The 24,684-nt window shown below is 42.6% G+C and overlaps 1 protein-coding gene across 1 annotated transcript in view; it reads left to right on the forward strand.

The window, feature by feature from the left end:
- Window positions 1–18,437, forward strand: part of LOC122562927 (uncharacterized) — a 90,588-nt gene extending 72,151 nt beyond the window's left edge. The window contains exons 16-21 of the mRNA XM_087973389.1: window positions 4,497–4,817; window positions 4,949–5,272; window positions 9,359–9,479; window positions 10,867–10,949; window positions 13,360–13,412; window positions 14,575–18,437. Coding sequence (XP_087829515.1) covers window positions 4,497–4,817; window positions 4,949–5,272; window positions 9,359–9,479; window positions 10,867–10,949; window positions 13,360–13,412; window positions 14,575–14,886 — 1,214 coding nt within the window. The 3' untranslated portion in view covers window positions 14,887–18,437. The remainder of the gene's footprint in view (window positions 1–4,496; window positions 4,818–4,948; window positions 5,273–9,358; window positions 9,480–10,866; window positions 10,950–13,359; window positions 13,413–14,574) is intronic.
- Window positions 18,438–24,684: the final 6,247 nt, after the last annotated feature.

The raw sequence follows: 24,684 nt of genomic DNA on the forward strand, positions 1-24,684 counted from the left end.
ATCATTCTGATTTCTCGCTGCTGGCCACAGAAACGTCTGTCTGTTCCTCGGACGAGAGAATCCACTAACACAACCGATCTCTTGGAACTCGACATACCCCTAATTACATCAGAGCCAATCTCAATACCAGAAACTTGGCTGTTCTTGCTACTTTCACCTGAGAATCCATCACCCCCTGCATTTTCCAAAACAGCATACTTGTTTTAAATGGGGATAGTCACAGAAAACCCTTGCATTACCTGCCTACCTCTCTTACCTTTCCTGGACATAACCCATCTCTGTGACTGTATCTGCAACTTTTCCCCCTTCCCAAAACCGCCATCCATCACACCTCCTTGCTCTTGAAATTCTTCATTGCCCTTAACTGTCTCTCCAACCGATCCATTCGATATGATAGGATTTGCAACCAACAGCATTTATTGTAGATATAATTCTCAGTAACATGTAAACTCTCTCAGAATTATCACATCCAACAGGAAGGGCATATCACTCTTCACAAGGCCATTTTTGCTTCTTCCAATTTGCAGACCCAGCAAATAGGACTGTCTTATTTCTCTCCTGCTCCAGGCTAACTTAAGGCTTATATTTTTAATCAAGAGACATATTTCAATAAAACATATAATCAAGAATGAATCCACTTTACTCACTACTGCAGACTTTCTGTCAGGCCGCACTTAAAAATATTCACTTCTCTGTTTCTGTGCTGTGACCTCTCCCAAACAGGTTCCTCCAAGATTAGTTGTCAATTTCACTGTTTGTTAATTTTCTCAGATGCACTACGATGTCCAGTGATACATCAACTCAAACAATAAAGGCAGTAACTGCGCAGGTTCACTGCTGTGTCAGTTAGCAGTGTGGGTTTCCTTTTCTCTCTCTCTGTCCTGCACTGACCTAACCATGTGTTGCCTTTGTCTGTACCTCCCCCTTTTAAAAGTGCTGCTAATTTGACATTTTGGCCCAAAGTTCCAAAACAATGCAGCAGCACTTTGCTGCTCCTCGGAATTCGAGAAGATCACCTTCAACACCTGAAATACCTCAAAAAATGAGCAGCCTGTTACGGCCAGAAATTTTTCCCATCCTCCATCTTGGATTACCCAGAATCCTCTTTTTGCTGCCTTCCAACTCTTTTCTTTCTTCAAATGAGTACTTCACAGAATGAGAAGCATTTTGAGATTGCCTCAGATTCTTGAAAGGACCAAAACCCTTCTGATTTATCAACGTTTTTTAGGCAATGATATCTGCCACCATTTCCAAGTCTGCTCCACATGAGACTCCAGTCATGTACTTTGTCCTTAACTGCCCGCTTCAAATGGCTTAGAAAACCACTCAGACAGGGGCAATTGGAATGGACAACAAAAGCTGTCCATTAAAGACTAAAAAATAAAGAGTTCATAGTTTATTTGTTGCAGAAATGATTCACGTCAAAAAAAAACACCCAACCCGTGTTGACTGTGTCCTCCCTGGAGATGGGGAACCTCATCTGTCTGTCTCATGGATTCTCACACTTCAGGAGATGGAAAGCCACTGGCGGGTTGTGTCGGTGTGAGGATGAGGTTTCATATTATTCCTGCAGGCTCAGAAAACAGACCTCAAGAGGATGGAAGTGACCACTGTCTATGTCGGCAAGTGACAGCTCTATGTGAAACCCGTGGTTTTAAACAAGTGGGATATCTGGGTTGTAGTTACCAGCCCAAGCCCTTTAACAAACCCCAATGGAACACACCAACTCTCAGATTCAGGGAAAAAAGTAACCGGGATCATCATTGTGGGGAACTACAGGAGATGGGAGAGATACAGAACAAATATTTCGCAGGAGTTTCTACAATGGAAAATGACATAGAGGCTAGGGAGCTCCAGGTAATAAATATTGATGTCATAAAACACAGTCCATATTATACAAGAGGAAGTTTTGGAGGACTTAAAAAACATAAAAGTGGATAAATCACTGGGACCTGATCAAGTGTATCCTAGGATGGTGTGGGAAGTTGAGGAAGGAACTTGGGGGACCCCGAGCAGAGATATTTGCATCACCCACAGCCACGGGTGAGGTGCCGAAAGACTGGAGGGTCTTTAATGTTGTGCCTTTATATAAGAAAGACTGTAAGGAGAAACTTGAGATCTATAGAGCTGTGATTCCGATATCTGTGCTGGGTAGGTTGTTGTAGTGGATTCTTAGAGATAGGATTTGCATACATTTGGAGAGTCAAGAGCTGATTTGGAATAGAGTGAGGGAAATCGTGCTGTCCAAACCTGACTGAGATATTTAATGAAGCAACCAAAACAATTGATGACAACACAGCAGTACACATTGTCTACACAGGCATTATTGACAGGGTAGACTAATCAGAAAAGTTAGATCACATGGGATTCAGGGTGAACTTGCCAATCAGATACAAATTTGGTTTGGGACAGGAGACAGAGGGTGGTCATGAAGGACGGTTTTTGGACTGATGGCATAGGACGAGTGGCGTTTCACGGGGATCAGTGTAATTTGAATAAGCAATTTGGAGAGGAATTTAGGATGCATCGTTAATGAGTTTGTGAATGACACCAAATTTGGTGGCATAGTCAACAGTGAAGAAGATTATCTAAGATTGCAAAGGCATCTTGATCAACTGGGTCATTGGGCTGCTCGGTGGCAGATGGAGTTTAATTTGGATAAATGTGAGGTATAGCATTTGGTAAAACAAACAAGGGGTGGACTTTGCAATTAATGGTGGGGCCCTGGGTTGTGCTGGTGAACAGAGGGACCTTGGGGCTCAGGTGAAGCAGGTGTTTACACTTGTCTGCATTGCTCAGACCATTGAGTATCGGAGTTGGAACATCATATTGTGGTTGTATAGGATGTTACTGAGGCCACTCTTGGAGCACTGTGTACAATTCTGATCACATTGCAACAGGAAGGTTATTATTCAACTTGAGAGGGTTCGATCTTCTATTGAACACATTATAAGCCCATGTGACACAGTTCCCAAATACTGAAGAGCAACATTATTAATTATGAATGAAATGAAAAAGACCAAATAATATTTCTTTTAAGTGAACATACCAGTATAATAATTTTAATTTTTCCAAAGTCACAAAAGTAGGTGGTTCGTTGTATTTCTCTTCCCACTAAAAACCTTTTTCCATTTAGTCTTTAACTTGAATGAAGTTGTTTACTCTCTTTCAATCTCATTGAATTACACATTACAATGTAACACTACGATAATATTTTTGTTCATCATTGCCATCTCTCCACATATAGTCAAGAAATTTTCAAACACTCAAAATTAAAATGCCCGATGTAGCATTACTCTCGATTATGACTTCGTCAATTCTGTTACAAGAAACCTTCCTGAGACATTTTGTGGCTGGAGCCCATGAATTTCATGCAGAATAATTCACGTACAGAAACCTGAAGTGTGCATCTCTCTGTTTTCACAATTCTCTTTCTTCCAAAGTTTCCTTTATCCAATAAGATCACTGCTTTCTGACCTTCATCACCTTTACTCATTCGTGTATCTATCTCCCTTTCTTCTCTCCCCACCACCTCTTCACTTACACTTAATATCCTTTCTGCCACTTTATTAAAGAATTGTACCCCACACAAAAGGCAATTCTCTCAACAAAATTGTTGGTCTGGTATTTATTGAACTAAAGTCTAGCCAGATATCAACAGGCTGCTCCTCTTTCACACCAGAACATAATGGCACAGCAATTTAAACATTTTCTCATGAAGCATCTCTCTGGAAAAGTCAGTAACTTACTTTGAGGATAAATTGAGGACTGTGGATGATGGAGATCAGAGTCGCGAGTGTGGTGCTGGAAAAACACAGCAGGGCACTCAGCATTCGGACAGCAGGTGGTCATTTTACCCTCCTTACATTCTCAGCAATATGTGATTACAAATAATCCTGCCCTTATTGCCATCAAGGTCCTGCACATTGATCCCTCTCCCACATCGTGAAACATTCCTGGCAGAAGCTGAATTCTCTTTCTTTCCTACACAAGGACTCGCATCATCATCCTGGGTCACCTGTTGTGTCTGCTCCTTGAGCCTGAAAATGCAACCCCTGAGCCCACCATGAGTCCACACACACACACAATCCTCTCCTCCCTGGATGAAACCCTCCTTCTCAGGTCAGAGTAAGGACTCTTCAGCACCTGTGCCCTCCTTCACACTGATCCCCAGCCGACCCCAATCCAGGCCTGTCACTCAGGCTGCTCTCCAGGGGGAAACATTTTGTTGATGTCACACACAGTGGAGTTAGAGCCCACAGCGGGCAGCACAAACCCAATTTCAAAATTGGGGGCTAGCCGCAACCAGTGGGGCAATAAAGTATTCTGACTGTTTCAATCACTCCCTGGGAATTTGGAACAGCCTGAGACTGTGATAATGGTTTATATGAATGATTACCTTCATCATGTACTGGATGCAATGCAGCTGATTAAAATGTATCTGTGTTTATTAAATCATTCTTTCCAGTTAAATTTCTGAAATATTGTCTCATCAGTTTCAGATGTTTTATGGGCAGAGAAACATGTTACTGGAATTTTGGGAAGAGCGATCACAATATCTTGTTACTACGAAAATTGGTGGTACCAATCAAACATGAAATATTGGTGTCACGGATGGACTCGTCAGTGTAAGTTTATCGCAACGACAAATCGGCCAAATGGGAGAATATCAATCACTGATAACAAAACACAAGGAATATTTCTTGTCACAATGAAGAATCTTCAATGGGGAGATGCCGGACAATACAGCTGTGGGATTGAGATTCCTGGTATTTACTCTGACCTCATGTTTAATGTAAATCTGCACATCTCTGAAGGTAAATGTCTCAGTGATTTTTACATTACTCTTTGCTGATATGTCTGATCAATGTCTAACCAGGAAGAAAATTGGCCAGGTTTTGGAGTATATTTGATTTTTGATCTCTCAATAATTGTTTCTTTCCCACAGAAGCCGTCTCTGTTCCTGGGCTTCGATTTTTATCCCAACCAAATGTCTCATGTTCTGGGGGTTCAGTGACAGTCTCCTGTGAGTCTGCCCAGGGATCCCTCCCCATTCACTACACATGGTCTGAGAAGACCCCATCTCAAGATTCAAAGATCTCTGACACCAATAAACTGGATCTACATTGTCAATCTTTCTCACAGCAACATCATCAATATTACTGCACAGCCTCAAATACTCAGGGAACAAAACCCAGTGAAATTGTTCATGTGTCTGTCAGCAATGTAAGAGAGAAGAACTGCAGTTACAGGATACAGACCAACAGCATCAGTAAGTGTGATGTAAACAACGTTTGTTTATTATCTCTCTCTGGAAAACTGTAATTGATAAAATGGACTCCATTTGTTTCATTATCAGTTCTGAATAAAGCCAATGGTTTACACTGTACTTTGAAAATGAGCAGGTTCATAAAATACTACCACAGCATGCAGAAACATTGCAACAACTCCATTGCTACATCACAACCATTTGCTTCCTATAACTAAGTACTTCCCAAATGGGGGAGTTACTAAACAAATATTTTGAATATTTTACTGTGGAGAAAGACATGGAGATTAGGAAACTCAGGGAATTAAATATTGATGTCTTGAAAATAGTCCACATTACAGAAAGGGAAGTGCTGATCGTCTTAAAATACATAATGATGGATAAATCTCCAGGAACCGACCAAGTGTGGGTAATTTGGGAAGAAATCGTAGGGCCTCATAGCAGAGATATTTGTATCATCCACAGTCACAGTGAGGTGCCAGAGGACTGGAAGGTGGCTGACACCTTAATTTAGGAAAGGCTGTATGGAGAAGCCTGAGAATTATAGGCCTGAGTCTGACATCAGTGGTGGGTAAGTTGTTGAAGGGGATTTTGAGAGATCAGATTTACAGGCATTTAGAGAGGCAAGAACTGATTAGGGATAGTATGTGGGAAATCGTGCATTCTAAACTTGATTGAGTTTTTTGAGAATGTGGCCAAAAATATTGCAGTAGATGTTGTCTGTATGGACTTTACTAACAAAGGTTCCGCATGGTAGACTAATTCATAAAGTTAGATCACATGGGATTCAGGCTGAGCTTGTCAATAGAATACAAAATTAGCTTAATGGCTGGAGACTGAGCATGGTTGTGGAGGGTAATTCTTTGGATTGGAAGCCTTTGACTAGTGGTGTTCCACGGGGATCGGTGTAATTTATATAAACAATTTGAATGAGAAATTAGAAGGCATGGTTCGTAAGTTCATGGATGACACCAAAATTGATGGCATTGTTGACAGTGACAAAGGTTATCAACAATTACAAAGGGATCTTGATCAATTGGTCCAATGGACTGAGGAATGGCAGATGGAGTTTATTTTGGATCAATGTGAGGTATAGCCTTTTGGTAAAACAAACAAGGACAGGATTAATACAATGAAAAGTAGGGCCCTGGGTAGTGCTGTCGAACAGAGAGACCCAGGGGATCTTTGAAATTTGCATCACAGGTGGACGGGGTGGTTAAGAAGGTATTTAGCATGCTTACTATCATTGCTCAGACCACTGAGTGTAGGAGTTGTGTGTTGAGCTTGTACAGAATGATGGTGAGGCCACTTTTGGAAACTTTGTACACTTCTAGTCCCGCTGCTTTCGGCAAGTTATTAAATTGAAGAGGTTTCAAGATTTTGCTGTGACTAGAGGGTTTGAGTGATAAGGATAGGCTGGGATTTTTTACACTGGAGGTAGGAAGTTGAGTGGTGACTTTAGCGAGGTTTATAAAATCATGAGGGGCATAGGTAAGGTGAATAGCAAAGGATTTTTTCACAAGGCTGGGAGAGTTCAAAGTGAGGGGGCATATTTTTAAGGTGAGAGAAGAAAAGTGTAAAAGGGGCCAGAAGGGCAACATTTTCACACAGAGAGTGGTTTGTATAGAGTCACAGAGACACAGAGATGTACAGCACAGAAACATTGGCTTCGGTCCAACTCGTCCATGCCAACCAGATATCCCAACCTAATCTAGTCCCACCTGCCAGCACTTGACCCATATCCCTCTTAATCATTCCTATTCATATATTCATCCAGATTATTCTTAACCAGATGGGCCAATGGGCTGAGAAGTGGCAGATGGAGTTTAATTTAGATAAATGCGAGGTGCTGCATTTTGGGAAAGCAAATCTTAGCAGGACTTATACACTTAATGGTAAGGTCCTAGGGAGTGTTGCTGAACAAAGAGATCTTGGAATGCAGGTTCATAGCTCCTTGAAAGTAGAGTCGCAGGTAGATAGGATAGTGAAGAAGACGTTTGGTATGCTTTCCTTTATTGGTCAGAGTATAGGGTACAGGAGTTGGGAGGTCATGTTGCAGCTGTACAGGATATTGGTTAGGCCACTGGTGGAATATTGTGTGCAATTCTGGTCTCCCTCCTATCAGAAAGATGTTGTGAAACTTGAAAGGGTTCAGACAAGATTTACAAGTATGTTGTCAGGGTTGGAGGATCTGAGCAACAGGGAGAGGCTGAACAGGCTGGGACTGTTTTCCCTGGAGCGTCGGAGGCTGAGGGGTGACCTTATAGAGGTTTACAAAATTATGAGGGGCATGGATAGGGTAAATAGATAAAGTCTTTTCCCTGGGGTGGGGGAGTCCAGAACTAGAGGGCATAGGTTTAGGGTTAGAGGGGAAAGATATAAAAGAGACCTATGGGGCAACTTTTTCACGCAGAGGGTGTTACATGTATGGAATGAGCTGCCAGAGGAAGTGGTGGAGGCTGGGACTAATGCAACATTTAAGAGGTATTTGGATGGGTATATGATTGGGAAGGGTTTGGAGGGATATGGACTGGGTGCTGGCAGGTGGGACTAGATTGGGTTAGGATATCTGATCGGCATGGACGGGTTTGAGCGAAGGGTCTGTTTCCATGTTGTACATCTCTATAACTCTAAATGTTATAATTGTACAAGCCTCTACCACTTCCCCTGGCAGCTCATTCCATACACGCACCACCCTCTGTGTGAAAACATTGCCCCTCAGGTTCCTCTTATATCTTTCCCCTCTCAACCTAAACCTATGACCTCTCGTTCTGGACTCCCCCACCCCAGGGAAAAGACGTTGTCTATTTACCATATCCATGCCCCTCATGATTTTAAAAATCTCTATAAGGTTACCCCGCAGATTCCGATGCTTCAGGGAAAAATACCCCCAGCCTATTCAGCCTCTCCCGATACCTCAAATCCTTCAACCCAACAAGACCTTTGTAAACATTTTCTGAAGGTGAAAGTGAGGGCTGCAGATGCTGGAGATCAGTGCTGAAAATGTGTTGATGGAAAAGTGCAGCAGGTCAGGCAGCATCCAAGGAGCAGGAGAGTTGAAAATGTGTTGCTGGAAAAGCGCAGCAGGTCAGGCAGCATCCAAGGTACAGGAGACTGAAGAAGGGCTTATGCCCGAAACGTCGATTCTCCTGTTCCTTGTATGCTGCCTGACCTGCTGCGCTTTTCCAGCAATACATTTTCAGCAAACATTTTCTGAAGCCTTCCAAGTTTCACAATATCCTTCCGATAGGAAGGAGACCAAAATTGCACACAATATTCCAAAAGTGGCCTAACTAATATCCTGTTCAGCCACAACATAACCTCCCAACTCCGATACTCAATGCTCTGACCAATAAAGGAAAGCATACCAAACGCCTTCTTCACGGCCCTATCTACCTATGACTCTACTTTCAAGGAGATATGAACCTGCTTTTCAATGTTTCTTTGTTCAGCAATACCCTCCTGGACCTTACCATTAGGTGTATTAGTCCTGCTCTGATTTGCCTTTCCAAAATGCAACACCTCACACTAAAATCCATCTGCCAATCCCTCGCCCATTGGCCCATCTGATCAAGATCCCATTGTAGCTGGAGCTAACCTTCTTTGTTGTACAGTAAAGCTGCAATTTTGTTGTCACCTGCAACATATAATTACTAACTGTAGCTCCTATGTTCACACACAAATGATTTAGTGAATGACAATGTGGAGTGAAATGCCAGACGACATGGTAGATGAAGGTACAGTTACAGTATTTAAAACGCATTTGAATAGGTGCATGAATAAGAAATGTTTAGAGAGACATGGGCCAAACGTAGATAAGTGGGACTAGTATATTTTGAGAAACATGTTTGGCACTGACGTGTTGAACCGAAGGGTCTATTTCCGTGCTGACTATGACTCTAACATTTTCAGTAGAATTAGCCCACTTACAGGTGTCATTGTTACCAGGGAAGGGGAAATAATGCAAAACTCCATGATATCAAAAGGGCTTTTCCCCAAGTAATGAGGTTCCACTTGTCCATGAGGTTCCCTTGGGTAACTACAAGTGAGAAGGAGACTAATCTGAACATTATTCCCTTGTTTCAACAGGTGAACAATATACTTGTGCTGTTTCTTCAACAACATCACCAGGAACTGCACATTCCCCAATTATAACTGGAAGTTTCTCGACCAGTCAAAACCAGTCCCCAGGAAAGAATTCCCATGAAACGTATGATATTCTCTGCTTTGATTCAGTGTGTGAGATTAACAATATTTTTTAGCCAAACAAGTGAAAGGCTTTTGTTATTTTGGAAATGAAAATGGTGCTGGGTTTATATTGGGCTCCTGAGTTAGTTCCATATTAAAGGTTCAATTGTTTTTGAAAAGCAAAAATGGAAAATAATTGTTTCTATTTTGTTGGCCCTCAGATGGCATTGCTCAGCTTCATTACTTCACCATTAAACTACATCATGTGTGATGTCCCCTGCTTGCCAAACGTACCTTGCTGCTGTCACCTTCAGTGACGTTTCAGGATAGTGTCATTCCTGCTGGTGAAAAGGAAGGTTTGAAGTGATACCTCTGCACAGGGACAGATAGCTTGCAGCATTAGGCTTTAGCCTGAGTTCATCAGCCTGAGCTGTTGGAAATAAGCTGCAGGAACTGTAAGTGTGATATAAACACTGAGGAAATAATTCTTGGAAGTTACAAAGGTGATGAAGAGAAAGTGCCACTTAAGTGTCAGTCAGAAATGGAGAATATTGGAAACGCAGTGTGATTTAGTCCACATTTGGGCAGAAATAGCTCAGTGCAGAATTCTTCACAATTCTAGTCCACACCCGAAACAACCCCCAGATACTGTCTGATTATACCTTTCCAGCAACTTCTGTTTTTCATTCAGGTCTCCAGCACATGTTATTCATTTGTTTTTAAACAGATAATACTCTGTGATTCAAAAAGCATTGAAAGTTTATACATTTTATTTGTGGTTATATCTGCATATCTGTTGTCTCAGTTTGTATAAATGAAGATCATCGGAATCCATTCTCAAATCTGTTGTTGCTAATTTTCGGTGACCATCTAGTGTTTTTTTATTCCATTTTTACCAAGTGAAATTTACCACATCTGCAAAAGGCTCTGTGGTGGTACACTCACCTTCTATGCCAGAGATTGTGAGTTCTCTTCCTCTTCAGAAACATGGGCACATTATCAAGGCTGAGTCTCTAGTGCAGTACTGAGGGAATGCCATGCTGTTGTGGTACAATCTTCCCAGTGTGATCAATCCAGGCCCCATCTCCCCGTCTCAGGGGAACGTGACAGATCTCATGGTGATATTTGTGGAAGAGCAGGGCTGTTCTCCCTGGAGACTTGGGCAGTGCCTCTCCCTTACCAATTCCAAATTATATGATCAGTCATCTGATTATTGTTTGTTGGAACATACTGTGTGCAAAGTGAATACTATGTTTGCCAATACAACATTTAACACAAGTATTTCACTTCCTACATTGTTTTTGGATGTCCTGAGGTCATAGAAGTCATTTTTAATATATTTCTTGCATCAATTAGCCAAGAATCGATTGTGAACAAACACTGTCACTTTTCTGTTTTCAATATCACAGTCTGATTTATATTTTGGTCGGTGTACTGGGGGCCATTCTGTTTGTTATTGCTCTACTTTTGTACCTGAGGCAAATCAAAAAGGGTGAGTTTTTATTTCTCTTCAATTATTTTGTTATATCTCAGCAGCTTATAGTTGCAAATAAAAAGAATTTCAGGGTTGGATTTTCTAATGGCTAGATAGCTGATATTCCAGTACAGTCAGGAGCTGCTCAGAATCATAGAGTCATAGAGATGTACAGCATGGAAACAGACCCTTCGGTCCAACCCGTCCATGCCAATCAGATATCCCAACCCAATCTAGTCCCACCTGCCAGCACCCGGCCCTTATCCCTCCAAACCTTTCCTATTCATATACCCATCTAAATGCTCTTAAATGTTGCAGTTGTCCTAGCCTCTACCACATCCTCTGGCAGCTCATGTACCATCCTCTGCATGAAAAACTTGCCCCTTAGGTCTCTTTCATATCTTTCCCCTCTCACCCTAAACCTATGTCCTCCAGTTCTGGACTCCCACACCCCAGGTAAAAGATTTTATCTATTTACCCTATCCATGCCCCTCAAGATTTTGTAAACCTCTATCAGGTCACCCCTCAGCCTCTGGATGCTCTAGAGAAAACAGCCCCAGCCTGTTCAGCCTCTCCCTATAGCTCAAATCCTCCAACCCTGGCAACATCTTTGTAAATCTTATCTGAACGGTTTCAAGTTTTGCAACATCTTTCCGATAGGAAGGAGACCAGAATTGCACGCAATATTTCAACAGTGGCTTAACCAATGTCCTGTACAGCAGCAACATGACCTCCCAACTCCTATACTCAATACTCTGACCAATAAAGGAAAGCATACCAAACGTCTTCTTCACTATCCTATCGACCTGCGACTCCACTTTCAAGGAGCTATGAACCTGCAATCCTCTTTGTTCAGCAACACTCCCTAGGACCTTACCATTAAGTGTATAAGTCCTGCTAAGATTTGCTTTCCAAAAATTCAGTACCTCACATTTATCTAAATTAAACTCCATCTGCCACTTCTCAGCTCATTGGCCGTTACACCTCCAATTTTGGTGTCATCTGCAAACTTACTAACTGTACCTCTTATGCTCGTATCCAAATCATTTATGTAAATGACAAAAAGTAGAGAGCCCAGCACCGATTCTTGTGTCACTCCACTGGTCACAGGCCTCCAGTCTGAAAAACAACCCACCACCTCCACCCTCTGTCTTCTACCTTTGATCCAGTTCTGTATCCAAATGGCTTGTTCTCCCTCCGTTCAGTGAGATCTAACTTTGCTAACCAATCTTCCATGGGGAACCTTGTCAAAAGCCTGACTGAACTCCATATAGATCACATTTACTGCTCTGCCCTCATCAGTCTTCTTTGTTACTTCTTCAAAACATTTAATCAAGGTCGTGAGACATGATTTTCCACGCATAAAGCCATGTTGACTTTCCCTTATCATTACTTGCCTTTCCAAATACATGTACATTCTGTCCCTCAGGATTCCCTCCAACAACTTGCCCAACACTGACGTCAGGCTCACTGGTCTATAGTTCCCTGACTTGTCCTTACCACCTTTCTTGAACAATGGCACCATGTTAGGCAACCTCCAGTCTTCTGGCACCTTACCTGTGACTATCGATGACACAAATATTTCAGTAAGAGGCCCAGCAATCACTTTCCTAGCTTCCCGCAGAGTTCTAGGGTACACCTAATCAGGTCCTGGGGATTTATCCACTTTTATGCATTTCAAGCCATCCAGCGCTCCCTCATCTGTAATATGGACATTTTTCAAGCTGTCCCTACATTCTATATCTTCCATATCCTTTTCCACAGTAAACACTAATGCAAAATACTTGTTTAGTATCTTCCACATCTCCTGTGGCTCCACATGTGGGAATTCTGCAGAATCTCCATCCTAACAGACGCCTGGAAAATTGAATGTTCCACTTGGCAATTCCTCAACACCTGGGGCCACTCATTAAATTCAGAGATTACTCATAACTTTCTGTAAAATTGTTATTCAGTAAAAGTTTGACAAATAAATGCATGGTCTCACTTTGGAGTAATGATTCCACTAACCCCATACTTCCTTTACATACCCCGAACTATACATTCCCAAGATTCCTTCTACCCCTCAGACTCATGCTGGGAATCATGGGTGCAATAGTGATGGATGTAGTTCAGTACATGATTATGCACACTGCAAGGAGAAAGTGAGGACTGCAGATGCTGGAGATCAGAGCTGAAAAATGTGTTGCTGGAAAAGTGCAGCAGGTCAGGCAGCATCAAAGGAGCAGGAGAATCAACGTTTCGGGCATAAGCCCTCTTATGCCCAAAACATCGTTTCTCCTGCTCCTTTGATGCTGCGTGACCTGCTGTGCTTTTCCAGCAACACATTTTTCAGCTATGCACACTGCAATATGTGCTCAGTTTGAATATTTTAAACATTCAGCATTCCTGTTAAAGTTGTTTGAACAACTGTATTGTAATGTTTCAGGGACATTCTGCATCATGTGTCATCAGAGAACTAAGAGTCTTAATGATGAACAGGTAAGAATAATAAATATTAACTTGCTGAATATTGTTTAGAAATTTGAAGAACATAGGATTTACAGCACAGAAATTAGCTATTTGGCCCATCTGCGACATACTGGCTCTTTTGCTCCACACAAGACATCTCCCATGACTCTTCATCTAACCTTTCCAATTCCCGCTTCCAACTCCTGCTTTGTTTACGTGCTGATCAAATTATCTCTTAAATTTCACAATGCATCTTCACTCAATTCCCCCCTAGGAAAGAAAAAGGAGAGAGTTCAAAAGAAACCTTGTCATCTGAAGAGTGTCAGAAAGTGGAACTTATTGCCATTAGGGGTCCTTGAGGCAAATACTGTGAAACCACTCAGAGAGGCAGCTGGATAAGCACATGAGGGTGAAATGAATAGCAAGATATGTTGATGAGATTGGATGAAAATGGATAGAGGAGGCTCAAGAGGAGAATTACTTTAGTACTGGGCTGCACTATACACTGGAAATAGAATCATAGAGTCAGAGAAATGTACAGCACAGAAACAGACCCTTCAGTCCAACTCATCCCTGCCAGCCAGATATCTCAACCTAATCAGGTTCCATTTGCCAGCACTTGGCCCATATCCCTCTCAACCCTTCCCATTCATATGCCCATCCAGATGCCTTTTAAATGTTGCAATTATATCAGCGTTCACCACTTCCTCTGGCAGCTCATTCCATACACGCACCACCCTCTACGTGAAAAGGTTGCCCCTTAGGTCTCTTTTATATCTTTCCCTTCTCACTCTAAACCTATGCCCTCTAGTTCAGAACTCCCCCACCCCAGGAAAAATACTTTGACTATTTTACCCTATCCACGCCCTATCCACGACCTTCATGATTTTATAAACCCCTGAGGTCACCCCTCAGCTTTCAACACTCCCTGGAAAACATCCCCAGCCTATTCAGCCTCTCCCCATAGCTCAAATTTTCCAACCCTGGCAACATCTTTGTCAATCTTTTCTGAACCCTTTCAAGTTTCACAACATCCTTCCGATAGAAAGGAGACCAGAACTGCAAGCAATAATAATTTATAATAACTTCTAATACTGTACATTGATTAAGAATAATCAAGAATTTGTTTTCTCTTCATAATAATGCACATCACCATTCAAGTGAATGAAAAATACATTTTTTTCAAATTTAGGAATTGCCTTCAGTGGAAGAGAACTTGGTATATGCAAACATAAACTACATTCAAAGGAACACAGCAGAAAGACAGAGAGAGAGAGGAAGCAACTTGAATAATGATGAAATCACATACGCAGTGATGGCATTTCAAAAGAAATCATCATCGCTGAGAGGTGGGCTGGCAATGCACACAGGTGACAACTCAGACAGTGTCATCTACAGTGACCTCAACTTTCCAAACCAGCCGCCAAAGGGGAATAAAAAAGCCCCAATACGCAGCACCCCTCAGGAATCTGGAGGGGACGTTTATGCTGATATTGATTTTTAGGAAAACCATGATGAGATATTTATACTGTTCATTTTTCCTTCTTACTTTGTATTGAATTTTGTCTATTGTAAGCTGTTATTGTAAGTTTGGTTTCCTCAGCAGATGGAATCAATTTAACTTTTATTCCCAAGTCTGGGTCACTTGCATTAAATAACAAGAGCAGAAGTCTAAAAACCAAGGGGTTTGGCAACCCAATCAAGTCCCCATCTCCTGTCTCCCCTCACTCTAACCTCTGAGTCACAGATTCCAGGTTCAAGTTTAAGTTTTTGTTCCACTCTCATCAGGACTAAGCCACAAAAAAAACAAACTTCAAAAGGGAATATCAATATAAACAGCATGAGAAGTGAGTGCAAATTGTTTGGATAATGTTAAAAATGACACAACACCAGGTTATAGTCCAACAGGTTTAATTGGGGCTACCAGCTGATGAAGGAGAGATGCTCCGAAAGCTAGTGTGCTTCCAATTAAACCTGTTGGACTATAACATGGTGTTGTGTCATTTTTAACTTTGTACACCCCAGTCCAACACCGGCATCTCCAAATCATGTTTGGATAATGGTTGACATGGCGATGCAGCAGAAGCTGTTAACCAGCAAGCTTAACTGATTAAACTCAGACCAGCCAAGTAAGCTCTGATTGGTTAAGGCTGCAATGATTAGCAAAGTGCATGAGTCTCTCCTCAATTAAAGAGATGAGATGTACAGACATATTCATTTTTCCTGGAAAGAACAGGGCCCTCAGTAGTAATATATGTAATTTCTAGCCTGCACAAATGAATCATTCTGCAAGCCCAGTGGATAATCTGAAACTGGTTTCCGGTGTGTTTCTGTGCACAGGTGGGATTGTTCAATATTGTTCAACAGCAGCATCATGTCTAATGTTGGATATGTCACCCTGGGATTACAGTATGGGCTCGTTAACATGATTGGCTCACTGCTGGCCTGCAGTGTTGTCTGATATAGTCAGCCTACACACTTGGCATCACAGTAACATTAAAGCTGGTATTCCACAGTGTTTCTGGATTATAACAATTGGGAAATGGGACTGGTTGGACGTTGTTGGGTTGAAGAGAGATTTAACATGTGATTGCTGGAAAAGTGTCAAAGGTCAAGGCAAAATGCTTTTTTTAGCTGTGTACTGGAACAACAAATAATTTTGGGAAGTAGGCAACTTGAAACTTTTAAAAGAGATTGTATTTCTGGCCTAAATATCTGAACAAACTTGAAGAGAAATCCTCAGTCTTATCCTGTTGTCCAAATTTATCCCACCCACAAAAACCCTTTGCAGAGCTGTGTGGTCTTCCCCTCTCTGTGTGTGAATCTGTGTTTGAGATTAAGAGGATGTGGTTTAGTTGTTCACTGTTCTGCCAATTGATTTAAAAAAAAGGTTTGTTTTAATAAACAAGTTATTTTTGGAGGAGGTCAAAAAAAACAAAAGGAGAGTCTCTTTTGTTTATAATAACTGTAATAAATAGAAAGAACTAAACCGTTTTAGTGAAAATGTGAAATACTAATGCATTTGGTATTGCTTGTGGAGCAGTGGGATTTTATTAACTCTACACTCTCCCCATCAGAACCGTAGCTGAGGTAAGAGGCTACACTCCCAAACCTATGGGCCATGATGTAGAGGTGCCAGTGTTGGACTGGGGTGGACAAAGTCAGAAGTCACACGACACCAGGTTATAGTGCATCAGGTTTATTGAGATCACAAGCTTTCTGAGCGTTGGTCCTTCAGGTGAAGTCACCTGACGATGGGGCAGTGCTCTGAAACCTCTGGGCACAATCTTCTCTGCCCAGAGTTAGCAAGTGACCTTTATTAGCTCGTATGGTGGGGTACCTAACCCAGTCACTTCTCCACCCTTGATTGAATTTGGATCTCATCAGAAGGTCCAAGCTCCAACAACACCAACCCACCACCAACTGAGACCTTTAAGTGCTCATTCAAGCTTCAAGTGCTCTTTCAGCTTCAGGAGAAAGTGAAGACTGCAGATGCTGGAGGCCAGAGTCAAAAAGTGTGACACTGGAAAAGCACAGCAGGTCAGGCAGCATCCGAGAAAGGAGAGTCAACATTTTAGGCAGAAGCTCTTCATCAGGAATGGAAGACACGGGCAGAAGTGTGTTGAGGGATAAATAGGAGGGTGGGGCTTGAGCTGGGGCTGAGGGAGGGTAGCTCAGAAAGTGATAGGTAGATGCAGGTGGGAGGTGATGGTGATAGGTCAGAGGGGATGGTGGAGCGGATAGATGGGAAGGAAGATGGACAAGTAGGACAGTTCAAAAGGGCAGTGCCGGGTTGGAGGATTTGATCTGGGATGAGGTGGAGGAAGGGGAGATGAGGAAACTGGTGAAGTGATCATTGATGCCGTGTGGTTGGAGAGTCCCTCATCTTTCGCTATCAACTGTCCCTTCATTCTTTCCCACACGCACGTGCGCACACACACACAAATCTATGGGGTGAATTTGCGTTTGCAGATTTGTATTTGCAGATATATTGTATTTTGTTCAAAAAGCACTCAATCTGGAGGCAGTCAGTCAATGTTAAATTTTATAAATTCCTGCTTTGGAAATAAAACTAATCTGACTCCAGGTTGGAACACAGACTCTATCCTCATACCTTTAATACATTGTCTGGGCAAAATGTCACTTTCTTTTATTTACTGATAAAAACTTAAGATATATCAGGGCAGTGATGAGAGAACTTCTGGGATTTACATATTAATCAATTAAAACCTGTATCCCCATTCTACATGATTACAGACTGAGCAGCAATCTCAGTTTCTCTAATACATTGCACCAGTTGTGTGACACTTTGATCTTTTAATTATAAATCCTGTGCCCTATGTATCCTGCCCTACTGGCTACCTGACAAAGGAGTAGTGCTTTGAAAGCTTATATTTTCAAATAAACCTGTTGGACTATAACCTGGCGTTGTGTGACTTTCAGCTTTGTCTACCCCAGTCCAACAGCTGCCCTCCACATCCTGAATCTTCTTGCCAGTGGCTCATATCCAGCAGACAGTGAGTGCTGAGCCTGAGTCTAAATGACAGTTGTTCACCTCTCCAAGGAGACAGCTAGACATACGGCTCGGGATTGATAGTGATGGTTGATGCCTCCATCCCCATTGATCCAGTTTAAGGACTGCCTCTGACATACCTAACTGCTGTGATTGTGCTTGTCTGGGCATTTTCACAACTTCAATAAAATTATACCTGACAATTTTGAAGATTGAAGCCATTGTCTTTATCCTGCTGCAATCACCTTTCCTTAGCCACTGACTCCTCCATCTCACTGTCCAGCAGAGCTCTCTTCCATGATATTGTTAGCTCCACACTGAACTATTCCAACATCATTCCAGCTGGCCTTGAATCTTCCACCATGCATCAACTTACACTCATTTATATCTCTGCTCCAGCTTTACATCTTTGAAGGTGCTATATAAGTGCGACTTGCCATATTCACAAACACATTAACATGGCAAGGCTTTGAAAGAAATGAATGTGCTCCTCAGCTCACTGTATTTCGAAAGCTGCAAATCCACCTATATCATTCTGAAGCAGTTTGAACTTTTATCCCAGATGTTACAATCCAAATTAATTTCAATGGAATTGAATAATTTTAAACTTTTGTCAAATTAAAATTTCAATCTTGTAAAATAGTTTTCCTCCCAAAATTACTTTATTTCTAAATATGTTTCAGTCTGCAGCATGCTGTGTGTGATTGGCTCATTGTAAATGAGGAGAAAGTGAGGTCTGCAGATGCTGGAGATCAAAGTTGAAACTTTATTGCTGGAACAGCACAGCAGGTCAGGCAGCATCCAGGGAACAGGAGATTCGACGTTTCGGGCACAGGCCCTTCTTCAGGAATTGTAAATGAACACACATTCAGTTTGGGCCCATTCCATTAAACCCTCAAACAGATTCCTGGTCAATGAGGAATGTCACTGAGAATTATAGGATCCCTACAGTGCAGAAAGACGCCATTTGGCCCATCTGAAGAACATCCCACCAGACGCAGAACCCCACTCTGTTCCCATAGCCACACATTTCACATGGCTAACCCACCGAGCCTGTACATCCCTGAACTCAATGGACAATTTAGCCTGATCATTCAACCCAACCTGAACATCTTTAAAGCTAAAAATCACACAACACCAGGTTACAGTCTGACAATTTCATCTGGAAGTGCATGCTTTTGAAGGGCTGCTCCTTCGTCAGGTAGACAGAAGAGTAGGATCGTAGGACACAAAATGTACAGCAAAAGATCTTTAGAAAGTAAGAAGAAACTGTAGCACCTGGAGTAAACCCACACAGACAGGGAGAATGCTCAAAATGCACAGTCACCCAAGACTTGAACTGAACCCAGGGGTTACTGGGACTGTGAGGCAGCAGTGCTAACCACTGAGACACTGTGCTGTCCATTTTTGAGAAGTTGAGATGTAAAAAACAAGTTTCCACAGTTGTTGCATGTCTTGATATTCATTGTGATTTGACACTCGAAGAAAAATGTGTGAATATTGTCAAGGAGGATGTGTGATAGATAGCCATGGATGTACAAAGAGAGTAAGTGTTAGTTGCTTTTGTCTGCAAATTGGAGAGAGAGCTGCCCTGATACAGCACTTGCTGGAGGCTAATGTTGTGGGGCCTGGTCCATTTGAAGGACATTGTTGGATGTGGATGGAACAAACAGTGGACAGATGTATCGGGGTCCGGCCTGAGCGGGATGTAGGTTATGAATCACAAAGAGGACAGGTGAAAGGGGAGAGAAGCTTTATCGATTAATCTACAGGGGAGATTCCAAAGGACCAGAAGAAGAGTTATCAATTACACTGTGCTATAAACTGGAGTTAAAGTTCCTACAGGAGGGGGGCACGAGAAAGGCTTGGCAGAACGGACTAGAGAGAACACAAAGGCATTTTACACTTATGTGAGGAATAAGAGAATGGTCAAAGAAAGAATAGGGCCGATCAGGGATAGCATAGGGAACTTGTGTGTGGAGTCTGAGGAGGTAGGGGAAGCCCTAAATGAGTTTTTTGCTTCTGTCTTTACAAAAGAAACAAACTTGTAGTGAATGAAACCTTTGAAGAGCAGGTGTGCATGCTGGAATGGATAGAGACAGAGGAAGCTGATGTGCTAAAAAATTTGTCAAACATTAAGATTGACAAGTCGCAAGCCCTGGACCAGATTTGTCCTCGGCTGCTTTGGGAAACGAGAAATGCAATTGCTTCGCCACTTGCGAAGATCTTTTCATCCTCGCTCTCCACTGGAGTCGTACCTGAGGACTGGAGATGGGCAAATGTAATTCCTCTCTTCAAGAAAGGAAATAGGGAAATCCCCGGCAATTACAGACCAGTAAGTCTCACGTCTGTCGTCTGCAAGGTGTTAGAAAGGATTCTGAGGGATAGGATTTATGACCAACTGGAAGAGCATGGTTTGATTAAATGCAGTCAACACGGCTTTGTGAGGGGCAGGTCATGCCTCACAAACCTTATTGAGTTCTTTGAGGATGTGACTAGAAACGTTGATGAGGATCGAGCTATGGATGAGGTGTATATGGACTTCAGCAAGGCATTTGATAAGGTTCCCCATGGTAGGCTCATTCAGAAGGTCAGGAGGAATGGGATACAGGGGAACTTAGCTGTCTGGATACAGAATTGGCTGGCCAACAGAAGACAGCAAGTGGTAGTAGAAAGAAAATATTCTGCCTGGAAGTCAGTGGTGAGTGGTGTTCCACAGGGCTCTGTCCTTGGGCCTCTACTGTTTGTAATTTTTATTAATGACTTGGATGAGGGAATTGAAGGATGGGTCAGCAAGTTTGCAGATGACACAAAGGTTGGAGGAGTCGTTGACAGCATAGAGGGCTGTTGTAGGCTGCAGCGTGACATTGACAGGATGCAGAGATGGGCTGAGAGTGGCAGATAGAGTTCAACCTGGATAAATGCGAAGTGATGCATTTTGGAAAGTTGAATTTGAAAGTTGAGTACAGGATTAAGGATAGGATTCTTGGCAGTGTGGAGGAACAGAGGGATCTTGGTGTGCAGGTACATAGATCTCTTAAAATGGCCACCCAAGTGGACAGGGTTGTTAAGAAAGCATATGGTGTTTTGGCTTTCATTAACAGGGGTAAAAACAATGACTGTGGATGCTGGAAACCAGATTCTGGATTAGTGGTGCTGGAACAGCACAGCAGTTCAGGCAGCATCCGAGGAGCAGCAAAATCGACGTTTCGGCAAAAGCCCTTCATCAGGGATTGAGTTTAAGAGTCGTGAGATCTTGTTGCAGATCTATAAAACTTTGGTTAGACCGCACTTGGAATGCTGCGTCCAGTTCTGGTCGCCCTATTATAGGAAAGATGTGGATGCTTTGAAGAGGGTTCAGACGAGGTTTACCAGGATGCTGCCTGGACAGGAGGTCTTATCTTATGAAGAGAGGTTGACTGAGCTCGGACTTTTTTCATTGGAGAAAAGGAGGAGGAGAGGGGACCTAATTGAGGTATACAGATAATGAGAGGCATAGATAGAGTCGATAGCCAGAGACTATTTCCCAGGGCAGAAATGGCTAACCCGAGGGGTCATAGTTTTAAGCTGGTTGGAGGAAAGTATAGTGGGGATGTCAGAGGTGGGTTCTTTACACAAAGAGTTGTGAGAGCATGGAATGCATTGCCAGCAGCAGTTGTGGAAGCAAGGTCATTGGGGACACTTAAGAGACTGCTCGACATGCATATGGTCACAGACATTTGAGGGTGCATACATGAGGATCAGTGGTCGGCACAACATCATGGGCTGAAGGGCCTGTTCTGTACTGTACTGTTCTATGTTCTATATTCTAGCACTGAGCATTTTATATTGTCCAGGAACTGTATGGCAAATAGCTCAGGCGTCCAGAATATGTCACTCACTGTTACAGCAGGGACATTACACAGCTCTTCCAAAGGCTTTCGAAAACCTTGCTAGACACTTGGGATTGGCCTCCTCTGTCACTGGTAAAACCCCAGAGCCTGTGGAGAAAGCCCATTGTGAAACCACAACCCATACCTGCAGACACTGTAACACCCTCCTGGCACCCATTGCCTACAGCTCAGTAAAGAGGGAGAACTGTGTCACCTGTAGCAATATGTCTGCAGCCACGTTTGCGCAGCCACTGACAGAAATGCTCAGTGGAGAGACTTTCTGAAAAGGCAGGGAGGAGGCAGTTTTCTTAGAGCCCACGTCAGTGTTAATCAACAGGATATTGTGGGTGGTACACTCTGGGTCATTCAAGGCTGTACTGAGAGTTTTCAGACCCAGCCCTTTGATCACAATCTCTGGGAAGGAAACGTCTTGGGACAGGCTCATATCCATGTTGTGGGTGGATCACTGCACCATTCCAGAGCAAATGGGACATCCATCCGAATGGGGGAGGGGCTTTGTGGCAGCTGCAGGTCCTGCAATTGTTTGTCTCAGAAGAACGGTCTTTTAAAAAGTACTGAGTGACCGTCTACCACGATATGGATTTTGAAATGAGTTTGAATAAAAAATAAAAAATACTATACATGAATGCACGAAGCATTAGAAATAAGATGTATGAGCTTGAGGCTCTTTTGGAAATTGGTAGATATGATATTGTGGGGATAACTGAGACGTGGCGTCAAGTGGACAGGGCCTGGGAAATGAATATTCAAGGCTACACTTGCTATCGTAAGGACAGACTGACGGACAGAGGGGCTGGGGTTGGCCAGGTTGGTAAGGGATGATATTCAGTCCCTTGTGAGGGGGGACCTAGAATCAGGGGATGTAGAGTTAGTGTGGATAGAGCTGAGAAATACGAAGGGTAAAAGACCCTCTTGGGAGTTATCTACAAGCCCCCAAACAGTAGTCTGGATGTCGGATATAAGTTAAATCAGGAGCTGGAATTGGCCTGTCGCAAAGATGTTACTACAGTTGTAATGGGGGATTTCAACATGCAGGTAGACTGGGAGAATCAGGATGGTATTGGACCTCAAGAAAGAGACTTTGAGGAGTGCCTCCGAGATGGATTTTTAGAACAGCTGGTGCTGGAGCCGACCAGGGAGAAGGCAATTCTGGATCTGGTATTGTGCAACAAACAGAATTTGTCAGGGACCTCGAAGTGAAGGAGCCATTGGGAAGTAGTGACCATAATACAATAAGCTTCAATCTGCAATTTGAGAGGGAGAGAGTACAATCGGAAGTGACAATATTTCTGTTGAACAAAGGGAACTATGGAGCTATGAGGGAGGAGCTGGCCAAAGTTCAATGGTGCAATACCTTAGCAGGGATGACAGTGGAGGAACAATGGCGGATATTTCTGTGTATAATGCAGAAGTTGCAGGATCAGTTCATTCCTAAAAGGAAGAAAGATCCTAGGAGGATGCATGGGTGGCCATGGCTGACGAGGGAAGTTAAGAAACATATAAAGTTAAAAGGGAAAAAGTACAACATAACAAAGATAAGTGGGAAAACTGAGGACTGGGAAGCTTTTAAAGAACAACAGAGGATTACTAAGAAGGAAATACGCAGAGAAAAAAATGAAGTACGAAGGTAAACTGGCCAATAATATAAAGGAGGATAGTAAAAGTTTTTTTAGGTATGAGAAAGGCAAAAAAATGGTTAAGACTAAAATTGGGCCCTTGAAGACAGAAACAGGGGAATGTATTATGGGGAACAAAGAAATGACAGAAGAATTGAATTGGTACTTCAGATCTGTGTTCACTAGGGAAGACACAAGCAATCTCCCTGAGGTAACAGTGGCTGAAGGACCTGAACTTAAAGGAATTTATATTTGCCAGGATTTGATGTTGGAGAGACTGTTAGGCCTGAAGGTTGTTAAGTCCCCGGGACCTGATGGTCTACATCCCAGGGTACTGAAGGAGGTGGCTCGAGAAATCATGGATGCGTTGGTGATTATTTTCCAGAGTTCAATAGATTCGGGATCAGTTCCTGAGGATTGGAGGGTGGCTAATGTTGTACTACTTTTTAAGAAAGGTGGGAGAGAGAAAACAGGAAATTATCGACCAGTTAGTCTGACCTTAGTGGTGGGAAAGATGCTGGAGTCTATTATAAAGGATGAAATCACGACACATCTGGATAGTAGTAACAGGATAGGTCAGAGTCAGCATGGATTTATGAAGGGGAAATCATGCATAACTAATCTTCTGGAATGTTTTGAGGATGTAACTCTGAAGATGGACGAGGGAGATCCAGTAGATGTAGTGTACCTGGACTTTAAGAAAACTTTTGATGAAGTCCCACATAGGAGGTTAGTGAGCAAAATAAGGGTGCATGGTATTGGGGGCAAAGTACTAACTTGGATTGAAAGTTGGTTGGCTGATAGGAAAGAAAGAGTAGTGATAAACGGCTCCATTTCGGAATGGCAGGCAGTGACCAGTGAGGTACCGCAGAGATCAGTACTGGGACCGCAGCTTTTTACAATATATGTTAATGATATAGAAGATGGTATTGGTAATAACATTAGCAAATTTGCTGTTGATACTAAGCTGGGTGGCAGGGTGAAATGTGATGAGGATGTTAGGAGATTACAGGGTGACCTGGACAAGTTAGGTGAGTGGTCAGATGCATGGCAGATGCAGTTTAATGTGGATAAATGTATGGTTCTCCACTTTGGTGGCAAGAACAGGAAGGCAGATTACTACCTAAATGGAAGCAATTTAGGTAAAGGGGCAGTACAGAGGGATCTGGGTGTTCTTGTACACCAGTCAATGAAGGTAAGCAGGTAGTGAAGAAGGCTAATAGCATGCTGGCCTTCATAACAAGTGGCATCAAGTATAGAACCAAAGAGATTCTTCAGCA

Source organism: Chiloscyllium plagiosum, unplaced genomic scaffold, assembly GCF_037043375.1.
Source record: "Chiloscyllium plagiosum isolate Xiang-an unplaced genomic scaffold, Cpla_swu_hap1 HiC_scaffold_26, whole genome shotgun sequence".
NCBI lineage: Eukaryota > Metazoa > Chordata > Chondrichthyes > Orectolobiformes > Hemiscylliidae > Chiloscyllium > Chiloscyllium plagiosum.